The sequence below is a fragment of the Cladophialophora yegresii genome, assembly GCF_000585515.1.
Source record: "Cladophialophora yegresii CBS 114405 chromosome Unknown aczIN-supercont1.7, whole genome shotgun sequence".
Lineage (NCBI taxonomy): Eukaryota > Fungi > Ascomycota > Eurotiomycetes > Chaetothyriales > Herpotrichiellaceae > Cladophialophora > Cladophialophora yegresii.
Genome location: NW_006913051.1, coordinates 1,944,125 through 1,963,463, shown reverse-complemented (window position 1 = coordinate 1,963,463; position 19,339 = coordinate 1,944,125). Strand labels below are relative to the sequence as shown.

The window sequence follows — 19,339 nt, the reverse complement described above, 5'->3', positions numbered from 1 at the left end:
AAGGGATTATGGGCCATGCAATCACCCATACTGGCAAAGGCCGTGCATACCAGGGACGGTTGCACAGGGCTACTAGCATCTGCCAGCCTCTTTCCTGTTGAGGCATGCTTGGGTGGCTGCGGTCGAAGATTGTCGGACCTATCATGGCATGAAGACTTGTCGGATATTTGCACCTTACGTCAATGGTTTTCCACATATTGCAACACCTAGCAGAGAGTCAATCTTCAGTACCGAAAGTGGTGGTCCAGGCGCGCCAGGATAGTTGGCAGTATCTGCTCCCATACACGAGATATTCCCAGGCAGAGCAACGTAAAAAGACAAGTCAGGCAGGTGATAGATGCTATGGAGTGTCTGTTGAATCTCAGAAAACGCCAACGAATCTTTGCCTCAGTCGGCTAGAAGTCAGAACACTGTCGACTACCTCAAGTTGCATGCGGGACGGAAGTCGAGGAGTACAGATCATCAATATTGCTTCCTATGCGTCAGATGACAGCTATCGGTCAATGGCATGCGTGCCACCCGGCGCACCTTGATGCGCTACAGATATGCCACAGTCACAGAACAGGTCATGGAGTCGGTGGTCGGGGTCTCAATATTTGCAGCCAGCGGCAGAGCGTTCATACGAATAGTCTTGGCACATACCCACCTTGATCCTCCCGGTGCTGGCTGGCCTATATCACCGCGCTGTGCTGCAACAGGCCGCTCCTCGATTGCCAAACAACAAAGAAGTCCCCAAGCCATGATATCTGCTTCTAGACCACACTGTCCGTGGGCGGATACAAATTTCCATGCAGTGTCTGCGTTGGGAATCTGCACAGTCGTGGAGGCGTGGTGTAATGCTGTTGTTGCAAGGCTGTTGGCCGGCCAGTGGTCCAGCAGATGAAGGATTTTATGTGCCGCACTCTTCATCGCTATCCCATTGTCCTTGTCAGTTTCACGCTCACCTCATGAGCTTGTCGTGGCATTGAATTCATAGCTAACATAGTGCTATCTGCAGAAAAATGTTCATAGGTGGACTCAATTGGGAAACGACCGACCGTAAGACACTGTCCCAGTCCGCTGAATCGACGCCAAATTTCTTCGAGCGATCATTCGGCATGACGCCGCCATGATACTAAATAGTCAACAGAGTCTTTGCACGATTATTTCTCTCAGTTCGGCGAAGTACAAGAATGCACCGTCATGAGAGACAGTGCTACGGGCCGCTCTCGAGGCTTCGGCTTTTTGACGTTCAAGGACCCGAAGACAGTTAACACAGTGATGGTAAAGGAGCATTTCCTAGACGGAAAGATTGTAAGAGCCACCCATTGTGATAAATTGCGGGAGAGACAAGAAACCCTTGAATCAATTTCCCGGAGACGTTCACATTCCCTGCACCGGAAACACAAAGACTTACTGTGTGGTACCCAGATCGACCCGAAGCGTGCGATCCCCCGAGACGAACAAGAGAAGACAGCCAAAATCTTCGTTGGTGGCGTCAGTCAAGATGCGACAGAGGAAGACTTCGAGGGATTTTTCGCCCAGTTCGGTCGCGTGATCGACGCAACGCTCATGATGGACAAGGACACGGGCCGCCCACGAGGCTTTGGATTCGTGACCTTCGACAGTGATGCGGCGGTGGAAAAATGCTTGCAGTTCTATCCGCTCGAAATCCTCGGGAAGCCCATCGAAGTGAAGCGTGCTCAACCAAGAGGCAAGATGGGCGAAGATGAAGACTTTGGTCGTGGCCGAGGAGGACGCGGAAAGTTCGGACGGGAAGATCGTTTCGGCAGTAACGACAACAACCAGCCTGCACAAGCTGCACAGAATCAAACGCCGAATATGATGGCCGGCAATTCCGGCATGACGCCGCAAATGATGGCTCAGTACTGGCAGAGAATGCAACAGTACTTTTCCATGATGCAGCAACAGATGGCAGCGAATATGATGGGCGGCATGGGTGGAATGGGGAATATGGGTATGAACCCTCAACAGATGCAGCTGATGCAAATGATGCAGCAGCAACAGAAGATGCAAGGGGGAAACAGTCCCAACGCGCAGAATGCCGGCATGGGCAACATGCAAGGCATGAATCCGCAAATGATGCAACAGATGATGAATATGCAGCAAGGTGGAATGAACGGGATGAACATGGGTGGGGGACGTCCACCCATGGGCCCGGCCAGTATGGTTGGAGGGCAACGACAATTATCGGCACAAGAGCAGCTGGCGTTTGAGCAACAGAAGTATGAACAACAACACGCGCGGCGCCAGGGTGGATTCCCTCATGGTCCGCGTGGAGGAGGCTTTCAAGGCCAGCACGGACAACAACACGGCAGTGGGCCGCAGTCGTGGGAGGGCATGTACGACGACGTCCCTCAACCAGAAGGCAACGCTGGAGGCAGAGGCTCCGCGGGACCAGTTCGTCACAATACCCCGAAACCACCAAAAGGTCCTGGCGGACCTGCGGCACCAAGTGCTCCAGCTAATGCGCCGACTGGACCCAAGAATCCGGGAAACAAACCAGGGGGAGGATTCCGGGGAAGAGGTCGTTACCATCCATATGGCAGATGAAGATTTTCCAGCCGCATTACAATCAACCAGTGGTCTCTGGTGCTGTAGCCGATGGGATGGATGTGAAGCATTTTGAGGGCGTCGAGGATGTCGGGAGCGAGCCTCTCACGATTTGTCCATTTCTTCGAAAGAAGAGAAGTAGCCAGATTTCTGACGAGATGAATAGCGCGTGCATTAGCTCTTTTACACGACAAAAGTGTACGGAGCGCTTCTGGCATCAGGAAGTGCCAAGAGGGAAGAGAGCCAGAAAATGTACACTAGAACGATAGCACATGCTTGTGCCTCCCTGAGAACAGCTGCTTGAGTTGCCATGCCAGCCTCTCCACATGCGATAATGAAGCCTGAAGCTATGAACCACAGCTCTTTCGAGTGAATGTCCGTTCGCCTAAAGGTGACGAGGCTGTGGTCGTTCGAGTCGTGTGATCTTTGGCTCAAGAAGTGGCTCCAGCTATTAATAGGACCCCGATGGGCGGGTCTGCGTCTGTCATAGTTAATGCTTTTCGCACACCACAAGGCCTATGGTTTTATTTTTCTTTGAAAAGGCACTTCCTACTTCCTCGTCAGCCGGCCTGCAAATTTGCGATTCATGTCACTCGAGGGTTCTCGTGCCTTGCATGTCTACGAAGACGGTGACGAGAGGCCTGACATGCAGGTACCAAAGACAGAACTCGACGGATTCATCGAAGGACGCCGAGAAGGAGTTCGGCGAGGCGCAGTCAGCCGAACGCTGGCGCACTCGGACGGATTGGCGAACCCGCAGTGGTGGGGCATGTCTTGCATGGTTCGGGCTGCGCCTCACCACCGGAGCTGCTTGAAGGGGATCCACTGATCTGCTAAACCGTCACCCGTCTATCGATTTTCTGATGGACTACACGTACCAGTGATCAGAAGGTCATGCGGACAAACAACAACGCGGCCATTGACCAGCTGGCAGGAAGGATACCCAGTGGTCTCTGCTCGCGATCATTCTCGCAACGAGTAATTGTGTATTATGCACAGCAGCCGAAGGTAGCGTGACCCTACGAGGAGGGAGTGGTGGGAGGACTTTGGGGTGCCATTCGCAAGGCCCAAGCCACCGCGAACTGTTGTGCGACTGGCTGACGCCCATGCTCGGTGGGCACCGACGCCCCCTGAGGACCCAAAAGCTTGGTTACGCAAGCAGGAGCCACTCACCCAGTCAAACACCACCAGAGTTTTTCCCTAAAGCGCCACTTACAGTACCCCGTTAATCCACTTGCCGACGATGGTTTTTGGGCGGACCTTCCAGAGACTGTCGTCGCCCTCCAGGTGCCCACAGCCTGAAACGGCGTCTGTAAGCGAGCCTTTCAGACATAGGGCCCATCCTAATCCAACGCGATGATGAGGCATATCTGCATCGTTCTGCCCGCAATCGAGACTTCAGCTGAAAACCCAGTCAACTCAGTCCTTTTCGTCGTTCACACATATCCTGCGTCGCTCACTTTCCCACGACTTCATACGTTCGCTCTTGCCCATTCGTTTCCTTCCAGCTGTCACTCGCTCGACCTTTCCACGCCTCCCCAGCTTTTGCCTTGCACACACCAGGCTCCCGTCGACCAGAAGCCCATCTGACCTCCGCCCTCATCGTGCCATTGGAATACACATGGTTGGAAGGTGGCATTGAAAAGGGAAATTTCCAATTCGTCCTTTGACGGCCACAATAGCGCGTCATTGAATACACAGTACACATATCGCCATGTGGAGGACGTCGGTGGTGGCATTGGCCTCGCTGGCTCTGCTGCCATCTGTGCTGGCAACAGATATATTGAAGACCAATGGTTTCTCGAATTGCAACAACGGCTCATCGACGATCAAAGTCAACAATGTCGATATCTCATTCGATAAGTCCACCGAAAAGATTGACTTCGACGTTTCGGGTACCAGTACCCAGGAACAATTTGTCACAGCCGAATTGATCGTGACGGCCTACGGCGTCAAGGTATACAACAACAGCTTCGACCCCTGTGCCGATGACACCAAGGTCGATCAACTATGTCCTGGTAAGCCCACTTGCTCACCACAATTGCATACCATTCTAACATCGTCCAGTACCTGCGGGCACATTTGCCGCCAACGGATCACAAGTCATTCCTTCCTCATATACCTCCCTCATCCCGTCAATAGCCTATTCGCTTCCCGATCTCGATGGAAATGCTCAGCTGGTTCTTAAGAACAAAGAAGGTTCGGAAGTGGCTTGTGTACAATCAGGTGTTTCTAATGGGAAGACCACGGATGTACCGGCTGTATCGTACGTCGCCGCTGCCATTGCTGCTGGTGCTTTGGCTGTCTCGTTGGTGGGTGCCGCGGCCAGTGGTGCGCACCCTGGCACCACCAGTTCGAGCCCTGGTTTCTTCGACGTGATGTTCTGGTTCCAGGGGATGGTGATGAATGGTATGCACTCAGTCAACTACCCTGGCGTCTATAGCAGCTTCGCCAAGAACTTCGCCTTCAGCACCGGGCTCGTCTCCTGGGGTGGCTTGCAAACATCAATCGACTCATTCAGATCGCATACCGGAGGCAACTTGACAAATAACAGCTACGATTACCTCAAGAACGCTACTTTGGTTTATCCTGACGGCAGTACAGCCACCACATCAAGCGGCATCGCAAAGCGTGCACTGCTCTTGGTGGCACGCCAAGTCACCACGTCCGTCAACGGCACGAGCGACGAATCCAGCTCTAGCGACTCCCAGGAATCTCACCTCGTTCAGGGAATCCAGGGCTACGTTGAGCAGCTTACGATCCCTCAGGCCAACACCTTTATGACGGTGCTCTTGATCTTCGCTATTGTTCTTGCGGCTATCGTCGTCGGTATTTTGCTATTCAAGGTCATTCTGGAAGCATGGGCACTCTTTGGAAAATTCCCCAAGTCCTTGACGACCTTCCGGAAGGAATACTGGCGTATTATGTTCCAGACGATCACCAACTTGGTATTCCTACTCTACGGTGTATGGACACTGTACTGTATCTTCCAATTCACCCATGGCGATTCTTGGGCTGCAAAAGTCCTCGCAGCTGTCACACTCGGCACGTTCACCGCGCTGCTCGCGTTTTATACCTGGAAAATTTTCACCGTGGTCCAGAAACTGAAGAAAATGGAAGGTAGTGCCGACGCTCTTTTCGAGAACAAGGAGACCTGGAAGAAGTACAAGATGTTTTATGAGAACTACAAGAAGGGTTATTGGTGGCTCTTCATTCCAGCCATAATCTACATGTTCGCGAAAGGATGTGTGCTGGCTGCTGGCGACGGCCATGGCTTGTTTCAGACAATCGGTCAACTCGTCATTGAGTCTTTGATGCTCATCCTTTTGCTCTGGAGCCGACCGTACCAGCGCAAATCTGGCAACTGGATAAACATCATCATTCAGGTCGTGCGAGTCATGTCCGTGGTCTGTATTTTGGTCTTTGTGGAGGAGCTCGGGATCGCACAAACCACCAAGACCATCACCGGTGTCGTCTTGATCGCCGTGCAATCTGGCCTGACCGCTATCCTTGCACTGTTGATCGTGATCAACAGCATCATCACGTGTTTCCGGGAGAACCCTCACCGCAAGCGCCGCAAGGCTGCAGAGAAGCATCTTTCCCGCGACCTCGAAGGCGACGCATTCCTCATGCAACCTACTCCCTTCTCTTCGCCACCTCGCCACGATCGCAAAACGTCCGAGCTTGGTGGTTACGAACAAGTGCGTGCGCAGGCTTTCTCACGCTTCGGACCCCGACGGGATGAGAGCCAAGAAACGCTAGTCACCCGTGGTGCCGAGATGGGCAAGGCTGGCTACCGCAGTTTGAGCCAAGGACGAAGTGACCATAGTGGAAGTCCTCCACCCTTCTCGAGGGAGCCCAGATTGCCCGACCTGGCCTTTGAGCAGTATCGGCACAAGTAGTGGGAACCAATGGCGTGGATGGTTTTGTTTTATTGGCAAGCGTTGCTGTGCGTACATATCTGGGATATGATTCTTACGTCCGAAGCATAGCGTGGTTTGCATATATTTGGTTACGAGAGCTCCGGGGCCGACATTGACGATAGCCACGATGATCTCCTTGGTGTCCTCTGGGATATAGATTACAACCACTAATAATACATTCTGCATATACTACAACGCTTTGTTTCCGATGCGTGCCGCGGCGACCCTTTCCACTTGCACCTCTACCCCGGCGGGATGTGCGCACACCCTGTCTTCACGGGGATACAGAAGCAACTCACCGATGTAGCAGTTAGGAATGTGCATTCATCGATGTGGTACGTAGTTGTTGGAAATTTGTGTCCAATGATCTAGCGATTAGAATGGTGGCTGAAGAGGATAGACAGTACAAGCCTATCGAGTCATCATGGACAGGATACGCCTCCTGGGTCACCGTGGAAGGAAGGAAGGCGGAAGGAAGGAAGGAGGTCCATGTTTTCCGGTTTGAGCGTCAACCATTCTTTGTGAGATTGACTTTTCCTTCTAGTCTGCGGAGGTTGATGTTGATGTTGATGTTGATATCATTCATGCTACATACAGGATCTGTCTACCTGGCGCCTTGCTGTATCCATTGGCGGGACAGGACATGCGCCGGCTTCTCCACGTTCTCGTCAAGGACCTCCTAAAGAGCTAACTTTGTCATGTCTCTCCCTTTTCTCTCTCACACATGGCAGACCTTTCGTCTGCCCTCTTTTCCAATCTTGGGCCTCTCATCCCTCGTTTGCGTGCTATCCATCATCTCATCTCGTCTCGTCGTGTGAAATCGTGAATATGGTCGTCAGAACAGAACTCAAGAACCGGATAACGTTGCCTGCGGTACATGGAATGGCCGAGAAGCTGTACCCGACATCTCCTTCGCCCGAGACCAATGGCAGTATCGTCTCAAAGCGTCATTCATGCCCGAAAAATAAGAAATGCACGCATGCCACAAGGTGTGTATCAACACATCAACCCCAAGCCATAGAGACCAGAAAAATTGCCGCTCGCTGCTTTTCACGTTGGTATCCCAGCTACCAACATTCCTTTCCACCTTGCTGAAGGGAAATTCCCAATCTGTTGCCTCCGGCTATGCTGAAGGCGACTCGGGGGGTATCAAGTAACTTTTGTTGGACTTTTGGTGTTCTTTTTTTTCTGCTTTGCTTTTGCCATCAGAAAAACGGCTGGCACACATCCTTGCCCAACAGGAGAGCAGCAACGGCGACGCAAGCACAGCCAGCATCGTCAAGAGTGCAGCTTGCCTAGAGGATCGAATACCCAAACAGCCGTAACAATCCGGGAAGTGACTGACCCCGAGTGAAGAGCAACAAATTAAAAGGATTGCAGAAACGACATGTCAGAATAGCCAACCAGCAGATGGACAAGGAGGAAAATGCGCTCAGACGGCCACCCGTAGCTCAAAACACATGCACAAAACGTATGTCCACCCATTCGACCTCATCCTGCCGCATAGAAGTCGTCATATTCTCTGTTGTAATCAATTTCCCTGCTGTAGTCGACGCTTTGTCGTTTGGAGGAGTAGTCATGACTGCCTCGACTCATGCTCGGTGCACGACTAGGCTGACGGCTGGATCTCAGACTCGTTGGGACACGATCTTCCAGCTGTGATGGTCGTCGAGAAACGGGAGGTGGCATGTCTCGACCTCTAGGGTTGGAGACGACGCTACTGGCAGCACTTCTCTTGGAAGTCCGGCTGGCCACACTAGGTGCCCGTTCGATTCTCTTCTGCTCTTTGGGGCGCTCGTTCTCTTTGCCTTCTGCAGCGACTGAGACGACAAGTCCCCCAATATTGATGCTGAGAGGGCGGCCGTCTCTGCTCATATAGCCTTCAGGAATGGTCACGTTCATTCCGCCAGGGAGCATGATGCTGGTCTTGGCGCCAGCAGTCTGACTTCGATCGCGCCCAGATGAATCTTTGGATGACGACTGATGGCTGAAGTTGCTTCCTGTTTCGGATTTGGAACTTGAAGTGCGCTGATCGAGCTTGCGGAGGGCTTCGGCTGTCAAGCCACTGGCAGCAACAGCCGCGCTGTTTCGTTTCGCTTGGTACTCTTCCACCTCGGCCTCCTTCTGTTCGAGAGGTACGGTCATACGCCGAGGCATAGCGGGCGATGAAGATGATGCTACCTTCGTAACGGTGGCGCCTGTGGAATATGAGACGGACTTTCTCGCCGGAGGTCGCTCGCGAGGCTCCGCATGTGTAAGGGGACGGTATGATGAAGGTGGACGGGAGGACGACTCTCTGCGTTCACGAAAAGAGGACGGAGGCGCGGCACGGATATGCCCATTATCACGATCATCATCGCTTTCATACTGGTCCGGCTCGAAGACGACCCTCTCGCGGACAGTAGGCTCTTGCGGATGATAGGTCTGGGACCTTCTGGTGCTGGGTCTCCGTCCGAGGACGACCTCAGGCTGCTGCGGTCGAGGTGGAGGTAGCATCTGTCCTCGATCAACGTCGGTACTACGAGAAGACCTATGCGAAGGAAGTGCTGGTCGACTCTCTTTCGAAGGCCTACGTTCGAGAGACATCATTGCTGAGTCGGGCTGGCTCTGTCTGATAACGGGTTCGCCATATGCGCTTGCTCTTCGGACAGGACTTGGATGTCGACTTGGCCTGGCTGATCTTGGCTCAGGTAATTGGTCGAAGTAGGAAGGCGGAGGCAGATAAGTCGCGTAGGATGGTGTTGGCAAGGTAGGCGGAGGTGCGTACGAAAATGGCATTGAACCGTAAGGGCCGGATGGTGTAACTGGTGTCGCATAGCCTGATGTCGCAATACCCGGATGTGGGTATGCAGGATACATGGCATATTGTATCGGCATCGGAGCATTTGGGGGCAACATGTTCACTGGCGTGGGTTGCTGATTCGACGACAGCCTTCTGCTCTTAGTGGTCGCAGATGGGTCATCTTTGGCGCTTTTTGCAATTTCCTTCTTCACAGCCCCTGGAGAATTTGGCGGACGAGCTACCTTAGCTGCTTGCTTTGGCTCCGAGTGCTTTGTGTAATGGTCGGAATATCCTCTCTGGGGAAGATCATCTCTTACTCTGGTCGGGCGTTTTTCGGGTGAGGGTTCTTTCGACTGAGATGAAGACTGGCGGCGAGTTGGTGGTTTGGGGACAGCGGTCTGAGAATATAGATAGGGATTCCGCTCCCGCTCGCGAATTCCAGCGGTGTCGAGTTTCAAGTCAGGAATCCTGCGACGACTTGAGGACGTGGATTCGCTAACTGTAGTTGCAGCGCGGCTAGCATATCCCGAGTCTCCGCAGTCGGTGTAGAAGTTGTTCGTCTCCCGTTGTCGAGGAACAAGGTCATGGTCGGAGCGTTTGGTGGAGACATTGGCCGTTGTTTGGGTGCCTGGACGGGTTGTTTGAGCATCTTCGTCCCACTCCTCGCAAGTGGCGACTCGGGGACGGCGACGATCAGATTCTGGCATAGGAGCGGCGGTGAGTGAGAGAAAGCAGCCTTTGGCGAAGGTGCAAGTTGTTTGTTATATTCGATCAAGCGCAAGGGGCTGGGTTGTCAGCCTATTCTTGGACGTGGCCGAAGAATGTGGTTGTAATGGGGGTTTGAGAGATGTGGAGAGTCAGGGTCCCTGCTCTGGCCACGAATGACTATCCGCTAAAATCCACGGTTCAGTTAAGTACTTTTTGCAGGGGCCTGTAAGGCCGGTCAGGGTTCCGGAACAGCCAAAGACTGGCAACAAGCCGCCGGCCGTGCTGTACTTCTTGAAAAGTGATGACCAAGGTTTGGGGCGGCTCGCGGCTGGTGGCTCGTCCCGAAGGGTTTCTTTGCTGAAATAGTGATTGATATTATTGTCTGGTCTCAGGTACGCCAGGCGTCCGGGCCTTCAGCTCTGGTCCAATTGACCCTTTCTAATTCGGTATTTCTCAATCCTGGAAGTATTGGAAGGCATCCATCCCGAATGCTTTTCCGTCCCGGCCGCGCAGTTGTGCGCTTCGCTCGCTCTTGAATCGGGGATTACAGGACAAGCCGATGTTCAAGTTGCTCCGGGCTTGTTCCACCTCCCGATGCTGTGACAATGGCTTTGTAGATATGATGCAAATCTCCGGTCGCACAGGTGTCTGCGCTTCGGCCAGTGCAGTGTCCTGCGGGAGGGCGACGAGCAAAAGGCTGGTCTCGCAGTGTTTCAATGACGATCTTTAGTGAGTGAAGCGGTAATCGTGTGCGATCTTGATTTGCCAACCAAGAGTGCGCGCCTGTCAATGCAAAGGCAGGCCGCAGAGATCTGCCAAACACAAATGAAAGAAATTGATATGAGATCTTGCTGGTGATATGGACAGATGTGCAGGCAGAGAGGAACAAAAGATTTAATGGCGCCTGTGCTTGGATTTCTTTTGCAGAGGAGTCATGCTTGCTCAACCCCACTACGCGTCCCTGGAGGCAGAGGCAGAAGCAGAGGCAGACGACGCGGAGCAGCGAGGGGCAAAGAAGATAGAAAGGATTCACTTGACTGCCTGATGATAGCCTGCGGGATGACGAACAGGAATCGGAGGCAGCAACAGGCAGAGCAGGGGCCGGGCCTCGAGTGTCGAAAAAATAGCGCGGCAAACGAGGGAAGAGTAGAATGTGCGTGTGTGAGAGAGGGGCAGGTGAGCGACAACTGAGGGACAGGTGAGAGCCAATCCACCGACCGGTGTTCAAAACCCATCAGCCCTCGCACCTGTTCATTGTCGCAACGCTCGCCAGTCAAGGCACCCACAAGGGCTGGCCAGAATTAGTTGCGTGATGTGCCGCATTAATGAACAATTGCTGCAACATGAGTGGCAAATACAGCCCAATGAGCTGCCCAACCTACGCACCACGCACATCGCAGCTCTAGTTGCAGGCACGAGCGGACGAGGACAACCACTCGGGGATTGTGACTGCCCCAGTCTGCCACCCCCTGCCACCCCCAGTCATCCTCTCTGCCACTTCGGTGGTCGACTTCGTCGCTTCTTAGCCCTCGTTGCCATCAGCATCTTGCGTTCGCTTGCGGTGATTTCAACCACAACTCGACGTCAGCGGGGACCTTGTCAAACGCGATCAGGTAGCCAAGGTCGGCATGAATAAAGCAGTGCTTGCACCAGCTCCCCCTCTCAAAGTGTGACTGACAAGTGAAGGGGTTGCCAAAGGTATTTGTGTATCTGCCTCAATCCATCCAGCTCGCTAGCATCCTCCCAGTGTCACACGAAACGTGGAGTGGCGTTTACAAAGGGGATGACATTGTGATACAACACCATGACCCAGACTGTTACACGGCAGCCTATTTGTTGGCCAGCAGCAAAGGCGGGGAGCCTACGCGCAGCGAAGGGTCGATCCAAGATTCATTCAATGCAGTGCCCGTGCTCACCCTCGTTGCTGCCTCCCCCTCCATGCATGAGATTACCCCTCCAGCATTGAATCAGATTCCACGCTGCATGGGCCTTTGGTTCATGGCCTGCATGCAAGGTTGGAGCTCACCAAAGCTGTCGTCGGTCGAGCAGAATGCACTCTGGCAACCTAGCTATCGCACTTTTACCAGCCTCGAACGCTCCCGCTTCTCATGTCGCGTCTTCATTGTCAATCTCAGTACGTCAACGGCACGGCGTCACGGCTCCAAATCCGGTCCGGAAGAGAGTGGTGGCGAGAAAGATGATGATCAGATAGGTGTAGGTGCCCAACGCGCTGTGACGCCTGCATCGAATTTTCGCCCTGACTAAACCCGACTCTGTCTTCGTTGGATGCACCCTCACCACATTCAGCCATGGGCAAGACGAGATCCCATCAAGTCTGCCTAGGTACGAGTCCCTGGTATACCGCGCGTAATGCTAGTTTATGCAGCTGCCCCGTCTTCTTATCAGCCTGATGTCCGGCTCCTAGTCCCCTGATCGGCCGGTCATCCGTGGTTCACGCTTGTCCTGTTGCATGAACCCACGGCCGAACTCCAGATTGAGGAGCAGGGGCATCGATCCTTCAGAATGCGCACTCCGGAATCTCCCGCTGAAATGCTAGACCAACCCCTGTCCACACAATCAACACTACTACCAAATTTCCACTTCTCTTGATGTCTGTTCTTACATCCTCTCGACCGGGGTTAAGCCGAGCAAGGTCATGCCATTCCACAACACTTGGCGAGCAGCTTCGTACAGTGCCAATCGAGCTTTCTGCAGCTCAGGTTCACTTCCGACCACCTGCAAGTGGTCGTAACTTGAGCTCAGCGCATGGGCCATCTTGAACAAGTAGGTCAGCACGGTGGCCGGTTCGCGCGTCTTGAGCGTGTTAAGGACGACATCGGGGTACTGGGCAAGGGATCGTGCTAGGTTGATAGCGTGAGTCTCTTGCAGCAGTGACAAGTCGGCAGACCCCAGCGCACTGAGATCTGCGTTCGCCTTGCGTTCGATCGAGCACAACCGCGCGTGCGCATACTGCAGGTATGGACCGGTGTCTCCCTCAAATGCCGTCATCTGGTTGATGTTGAATTCGTAGCCGTTTCGAACCTTGCCTGTCAAATCCTGCACCATGATCGCCGTGATAGCCAGAGTGTCGGCCACGGCGTCTGGATCGTCCAACTGTGAATATTTCTGATCGTTCTTCCTCATCACATCAAGCATGGTATCCTTGACCGTCTGAATGATGTCGTCCAGAAACTTGACGGTGCCTTTGCGTGTGCTCATGCCCTTGACCATGCCGAAGGAGACGTGCTCGCATTTATCGGCAATGTCCTTGTGCCCACTGATCTCGGTTGTCTTGAAAAGCTGTGCGACGTGTTCATTCTGCTGGTCTGCAACAACGTAGATCATCTTGTCGAAATGATAGTCATTGTATCGCTCCAGGATAGCAGCCAGATCTCGTGTCAGGTATAACGGTGTGCCGTCCTTCCTTACGATGATAGCTTTGTTGAGCTTCTTAGCGCCATGTTTTGCGAAGTCGATCAGGATTGCTCCATCGGACTCTTCTGCAATCTTTTTCGCCATCAGATTGTCCAACACCTGCTTGATTGTCTCTTGCTTCACCTGGGACTCGCCCGAGTAGACATCGAATGCGATGTTCAACCTGGCGTATGTCTTCTGGTATTTCTTGATACTCAAGTCCCTAAACTGCTGCCACAACGCCAACGCTTCCGGATCACCCTCTTCCATACTCCGGAAATACTTCCTCGCCTTCTCGTCTTCGCTCTCTTCCACTAAGGGTGCAAGCTTGGCCTCCAGTGTAGAAACATCTTCGCCTTTAGCTTTCTTCTCTTTTATTTCTTTCTTCAGCTCGTTGATCGGACCATCTTGGGCTTCTTTCACCTTGTTGATCTGGACATAGACCTGGAACAGATGTGCGATCGAGTTCTTGTCTAATTCTTCCTGACTGCCAAACTCTTTGAAGCCGTTTGCCAGCAGACCATACTGTTTGCCCCAGTCTCCCAGATAGTTCATCCTCAATACCTCCCAACCCAGAATTTGATAGAGCTTCGCCAAAAAGCCGCCAATGATGGTACTTCGAAGATGGCCTGCGTGGAATTCTTTGGCAATATTCGGAGATGAGAACTCGACGATGATCTTCTTTTGCCCCTTGGATGGGTCCGATGGGTCTTTCAGTCCCGGAGTTGGATTTGAACCATACGCCTTCGTGTGTGTGAGGATCTCTTGAATGGTCGTCTTGATGATATGTTCTGGCTTCGCGAAAAACTGGACGAATGGGCCTGCCTGGCTCACTGTGACGAGGGTATCATCCGTCTTGGGGAACGCTTCAACGATTTCTTTGGCTTGATCCTGGGGCGGCTTGCCCTTCACTCTCAATGCAGGAACAGCTAGCACAAGATCCCCCTTGTCTAGTGTCATGGGCCACTGTATTAATGGAATGAGTTCTTTCTCTGGTCGGTTGACGATGGGTGATAACTGCTCGGCGATGTACTGTCGGTAGAAGTCCATGGGGTTCTTGACTTTCGCCATTTCTTCGAGCGTCAAAGGTGACACCCGACTGTCGAGTTCACCAGCCATTCTTGATCTTGCCGGTGAGCTGCCACAATAAAGTCGGTGTTGTTGTTTTACAAAGATTGGAGAATTTGTTGAAATATGAGTTCCTCGTTGGACACACCCTAGTGGGCTTTTTATTGGGGGACTTCGACGTCTTTGTACTGCAAAAGAAGATTTTTTGAAAGAATTGAAACAGTCTTGTCTTAGGAAGGAGCGGCAGCAAAAGGACATCTCTTTTGAAGAGTCACATCTCCACTACCAATGCGGTCCAAGTTCCGGTTTTTGAGACAGGAACTGATATCTTGGCGTTCCGGCACCGGAATAACTTACCTCCGTTAAAGGCACGCCTTCTGGCTCCTGGCTCGGTCGTCCTTGTTTGCGCTGAACCATTTCGATTCTCAGTGCAGTGCCCGCTTTCCAGGGCAGCAGTATCGCCTACGCGGCAGCGCTTCCAGACTTTCTGATCGGGGTTTCATAGACTTGGGATGCCTGAGATGCCCTCAGAAGCCACATCAGAAGAGCCTGCAGCGGAGCGCGGCGAAACTGATGAGAGACCGAAGCGCTTCCGCTTCAAGTCCAGGTCACAGGATGCCCGCCATAACGAAGTCAGCTCGAGAAGTCACAAGCGTCGCAAGCACCATCATTCGTCTCATGGACATAGGAAGCGCCACCGGTCCTCGAGACACTCTGACGATGCGACCCATGTGGAGAATCTCGATTCGAGTCATCTCCCTCCGGACCATGCATTTCGAGAATCGCTATTCGATGCCATGGGCGATGATGAGGGCGCGGCTTTCTGGGAGACTGTCTACGGCCAACCAATACACAGCTATCCTAACACATACCGAGACGAAGAGACTGGTGAGCTTGAACGCATGACTGATGAAGAATATGCACAGTTCGTTCGGCGAAAAATGTGGGAAAAGAGCTGGGAAGGAATTGAAACTGCGAAGGAGGAGAAACGGAAAGAGTGTGAACGTGAAAAGCGGAGAATACGGGAGGAGGAGACAAGAAGAGAACGGGCTCGCCAGGCTCGACATGAGGATCGTATCTTCGACATTGAGATCGAGAACAGTCTAAGGCGAGGCGAGAAGCGGAAGGACCGCAAGCGGTGGCAGAGACTGTGGGAAGACTATCTCCGCCGCTGGGAAGACCTTCGGAGCATGGCTCAGAACCGGCAGAAGTCTGGGGACGACGCCGAGCAGGTCTTTCTACGAAACAAGATTGCATGGCCCGTCGAAACAGGAAACCGTAAGGCCGTAGCCAGAGAAGAGATCGAGTCATTTGTCAAAAAGGGTACCAGTAGCTATGGGGCTGTTGATGGAACAGATCCTTTTGCCCATGCCATCAAAACCGAGCGTGTCCGGTGGCATCCCGACAAGATCCAACAGCGCTATGGATTCATGGATATTGACGAGAATACCCTTCAGGGTGTTACGGCGGTCTTTCAGGTATTCGACGATATCTGGAATGAGATTCGCCATGGGGTGACGTGATGGGAGGACTTTTGAAGCAAGGCTCAGTCTACTCTCTATATCTTTCCATTCTCGCTGTCGTCCAGAAGTTAATCATTGATAGGATGGTCGCCACCAGTCCATTCCCCGATAATCTCGTCGGGCACGTCCCTTACTAGGACGTGAACGTGCTCCATACCCGGCACTGACTGCAAAGCAGTCCAGTTCTTGAACCAAATAACCTTTTCCTGTTCGCCTGGCAAGTCTTTGACTCGCTCCATAAACTTGGACTGAATGAATTCTTCAACCTGCTGTCTTGACTCTGGAGTCATATCACCTCTGGTAGGCTCTGACCCGAGTCTGACCTTCAACCAGACAATGATATGTTTGATACCAGGCGCCAATCCATACGGCCAGTCATTGACCAGTATCTTGTAATCCGCTGGGTCTGCAAAGGGAACCGGGTTTCGAACCTCGAATTTCGGTCCTGACTTGGACGAAGGCAACGGAACCCATTTCAGCCTTTCCTTCATAACAAAATTTGGCACACTTCCATAGGCAGCCTTCGTCTCGGCTGACCATTTCATATAGCGTCTCAGGTCGGATGGCCATCTTTTGAGGACGCTGAGATTGTGCTCAGCTATGTAGTCATTCAGTCAGAAAGACACTCTGACCGCTCAATCATGATGATCACCGATAGCACACACCAATAATCTGTTTGAGCTCGTCCCATGTGTGAGGATGAAATTCTTCATCCGTCATGGCAAGAACAGCACGATCCACCGCTGTCAGCGGAAACGGGGACGGCGTATTGTCGGAATCTGGGGGCACCGCCATATCCCCGATGGCTATCGGAAAGTGATTCGACTACAAACGAGCGTGGTATTTTGCCGGATTGGTTGACCGAAGGTTGTCAGTGGTGGTCTGCTCTTTGCATTGATGGAAGCTACGAACAGATCCGAAGGCTGACGTTCTGCACCATTGCAGCCACTCAAAGACGCCAAAAGTCGCAGTCTGACCCAAGAACACGCTCGCCCACGCTGCACTCTACGTGTATCTGATGCTCGCCAACTCCAGAATGCCCGACGAATCTGTTGACGGTTTGTGGTTGACGGAGTCCAGAGGCCGCCGTGCTCGCCTTCTGTCTGGTGCATCTACAATTGCCGCTCTTACAAAGTATATACTGTAGAATAAAATAAGGCGAGTGTATCCGGCCAGGCGATGACTTTTTTCGCGACTGTCGGCTGCCGCTGTGTGCCTTCCGCTGCTCGGAAAGGCCCCGCGCTTTCTCACCAAATCCAGGCAAGCGACCCCCCACAAAAGCCGACAGCAGGGACTTCGGACAAGATGGGAGTGTGTTTTCGCTGCTGGTCAACGTTGGCCAGGTTAGCATCCCGCAACGAAGCCCCACGCGCCTCTCTCACCGTGGTCCCTGCCGATGATCGCGGTCGAGACCTGCCAATTTCTCCAATCCCGATATATTTTTGACCCCAACCACAACACCGTGCGGTGGCCCTCTATCACTCCGCTCTCCTAGTGTCGAGGTGAACTTGTCGTCGTCGAGGTACGCAGAGGAGAGCACTGGTATCAACGTCCAAACAATGGGGTAGGGCCTCACTCATCCCCCAAATCCCCTTCATCTCTCGCTCACCTCTTTCCAGGAAACCAGCATTTTCTCAAGCAAACATCAATGGGGTCTATATCCCTTCGGTGCTGCTGATCGTCGGCGTCGCAATCATTAAGAGAGAATACGTCCCCTACGCAGTTGCTTTCGCTGCGCTTGTGGGAGGCTACAAGATCTTCGCCAGCGGGCCTCGTGAGTGACCCGAGAACTGTGAACAAGTGTGAAATGCATGTTGACTCTTTACCTTGCAGCATCGTCGAGGAAAGTCCTCAAGCCAGACACCTTCCAAGAATTCCCTCTCACAGACATTAAAAAGACCTCGCACAATGTCGCCATCTATCGCTTCGGTTTGCCCAGGCCAACCGATATCATTGGTCTGCCCATTGGTCAACACATGTCATTGGCAGCAACCCCGAAGGGTGCCGAGAAAGAGGTCGTCCGCTCATATACCCCAATCACATCCGACGAGGACAAGGGCTTTTTCGAGCTCCTGATCAAGTCATACCCTCAAGGCAATATTAGTGCACACATGGCCACACTCAAGATCGGAGAGACCATGAAAGTGCGAGGTCCAAAAGGTGCCATGGTTTACACTCCGAACATGTGCAAGCGCATCGGTATGATTGCTGGTGGGACAGGTATTACGCCAATGTTGCAAATCATCCGTGCCATCAATCGCGGCCGGCCCCAGGACACCACGAAGGTGGACCTTGTTTTTGCCAATGTCAATCCCGATGATATCCTGCTGAAGGAGCAGCTCGATGCCTTGGACAAGGAGGACCCCAATTTCAGCGTGTACTACGTCCTGAACAACCCGCCAGAGGGGTGGAAGGGCGGGGTCGGATTCGTGACTGCTGATATGATCAAAGAAAGACTGCCACCCCCAGCTCCCGACATGAAAATTCTGATCTGTGGTCCTCCACCTATGGTCAGTGCCCTGAAGAAGGCGACCGAAAGTCTTGGATATCAGAAAGCCAGACCAGTCAGTAAGCTCGAAGATCAGGTCTTCTGTTTCTAGACCGCGCGTTCAATATTTCGAGACGAGATGGCGCAATGGTCACTAGGACAGAAGCGGCAAAATTGCACGCAGAAGATGCACAGGCGGACTGTTTACTGGCTTTAGCTGGAACGAGCGGGGAAGCCCAGTGTTGCTTGTGGTGAGCATACTGAAGTTGGAACGAGCCCTCGAGACTAACACGAAGGGGCACTAGCCATTCACACTATATGGAGGAGAACACAGTGGCTGAAAGAGAGACGTACGGTACGAGTACATTCAACTTGCGCACGAATACCTACCTATGGCTTTGGCTGTGGCTGTGCGCCAATGAACTTTGTTCCATCGCCACCATTTACACGCTCACACGCTACGAGTGTGCACACACTTCATGCGGAGTATCTTATCTTATCGCCTGGCCTATCAATCACTGACGTCAACGTTGTACTCGATTCGCCCTCAGCTTATCCTCACCTACGAGGTATACAGTAACTCTGAGAATTGGCAGCCAAGGTGCAAGTTAGTCGTGCATCAGCGTCTTCCTGCATACCCTTTCCTCACACATTTGACGCATTGACTTTCATTCGTCAATTTCAAGCAAGCCCACGTATCTCGAGTGTGGCGCAAGCTCTGGGCGCATGTCTTTCTGCCATTAGAATACCACCGTTCTTCCTGCCCAAGCGTCTTGATGATCTCCTGCTCAATGATGTCGTCGTCGTCTCTTTGGTGATATTCTTGGCTAGCAGTTATACTAGATATCTGCTGGTGGTCCAAGTCCCAACGTCCCAAGGT

General features: G+C 52.7%; 7 protein-coding genes across 7 annotated transcripts; 4 read left to right on the top strand and 3 right to left on the bottom strand.

The window, feature by feature from the left end:
• Positions 1-1,001: 1,001 nt before the first annotated feature.
• A1O7_09818 (uncharacterized protein) lies at positions 1,002-2,553 on the top strand (the record flags this gene model as incomplete). The annotated part of the gene is made up of 3 exons (XM_007763803.1): positions 1,002-1,038; positions 1,130-1,293; positions 1,411-2,553. The coding sequence occupies 3 exons, from the start codon at positions 1,002-1,004 to the stop codon at positions 2,551-2,553; spliced, it is 1,344 nt and encodes a 447-aa protein (XP_007761993.1).
• Positions 2,554-4,267: 1,714 nt separating this feature from the next.
• A1O7_09817 (uncharacterized protein) lies at positions 4,268-6,455 on the top strand (the record flags this gene model as incomplete). The annotated part of the gene is made up of 2 exons (XM_007763802.1): positions 4,268-4,571; positions 4,621-6,455. 2 exons carry the CDS (start codon positions 4,268-4,270, stop codon positions 6,453-6,455), a joined length of 2,139 nt encoding a protein of 712 aa, XP_007761992.1.
• Positions 6,456-7,967: 1,512 nt separating this feature from the next.
• A1O7_09816 (uncharacterized protein) lies at positions 7,968-9,965 on the bottom strand (the record flags this gene model as incomplete). The annotated part of the gene is made up of 1 exon (XM_007763801.1): positions 7,968-9,965. The coding sequence occupies one exon, from the start codon at positions 9,963-9,965 to the stop codon at positions 7,968-7,970; it is 1,998 nt and encodes a 665-aa protein (XP_007761991.1).
• Positions 9,966-12,585: 2,620 nt separating this feature from the next.
• On the bottom strand, positions 12,586-14,499 carry A1O7_09815 (arginyl-tRNA synthetase; the record flags this gene model as incomplete). Its single annotated transcript, XM_007763800.1, has 1 exon — positions 12,586-14,499. One exon carries the CDS (start codon positions 14,497-14,499, stop codon positions 12,586-12,588), a length of 1,914 nt encoding a protein of 637 aa, XP_007761990.1.
• Positions 14,500-14,969: 470 nt separating this feature from the next.
• On the top strand, positions 14,970-15,971 carry A1O7_09814 (uncharacterized protein; the record flags this gene model as incomplete). Its single annotated transcript, XM_007763799.1, has 1 exon — positions 14,970-15,971. One exon carries the CDS (start codon positions 14,970-14,972, stop codon positions 15,969-15,971), a length of 1,002 nt encoding a protein of 333 aa, XP_007761989.1.
• A 68-nt stretch (positions 15,972-16,039) lies between these two features.
• A1O7_09813 (uncharacterized protein) lies at positions 16,040-16,766 on the bottom strand (the record flags this gene model as incomplete). The annotated part of the gene is made up of 2 exons (XM_007763798.1): positions 16,040-16,569; positions 16,637-16,766. 2 exons carry the CDS (start codon positions 16,764-16,766, stop codon positions 16,040-16,042), a joined length of 660 nt encoding a protein of 219 aa, XP_007761988.1.
• A 764-nt stretch (positions 16,767-17,530) lies between these two features.
• Positions 17,531-18,571, top strand: A1O7_09812 (NADH-cytochrome b5 reductase 1; the record flags this gene model as incomplete). Its single annotated transcript, XM_007763797.1, has 3 exons — positions 17,531-17,535; positions 17,591-17,745; positions 17,805-18,571. 3 exons carry the CDS (start codon positions 17,531-17,533, stop codon positions 18,569-18,571), a joined length of 927 nt encoding a protein of 308 aa, XP_007761987.1.
• Positions 18,572-19,339: the final 768 nt, after the last annotated feature.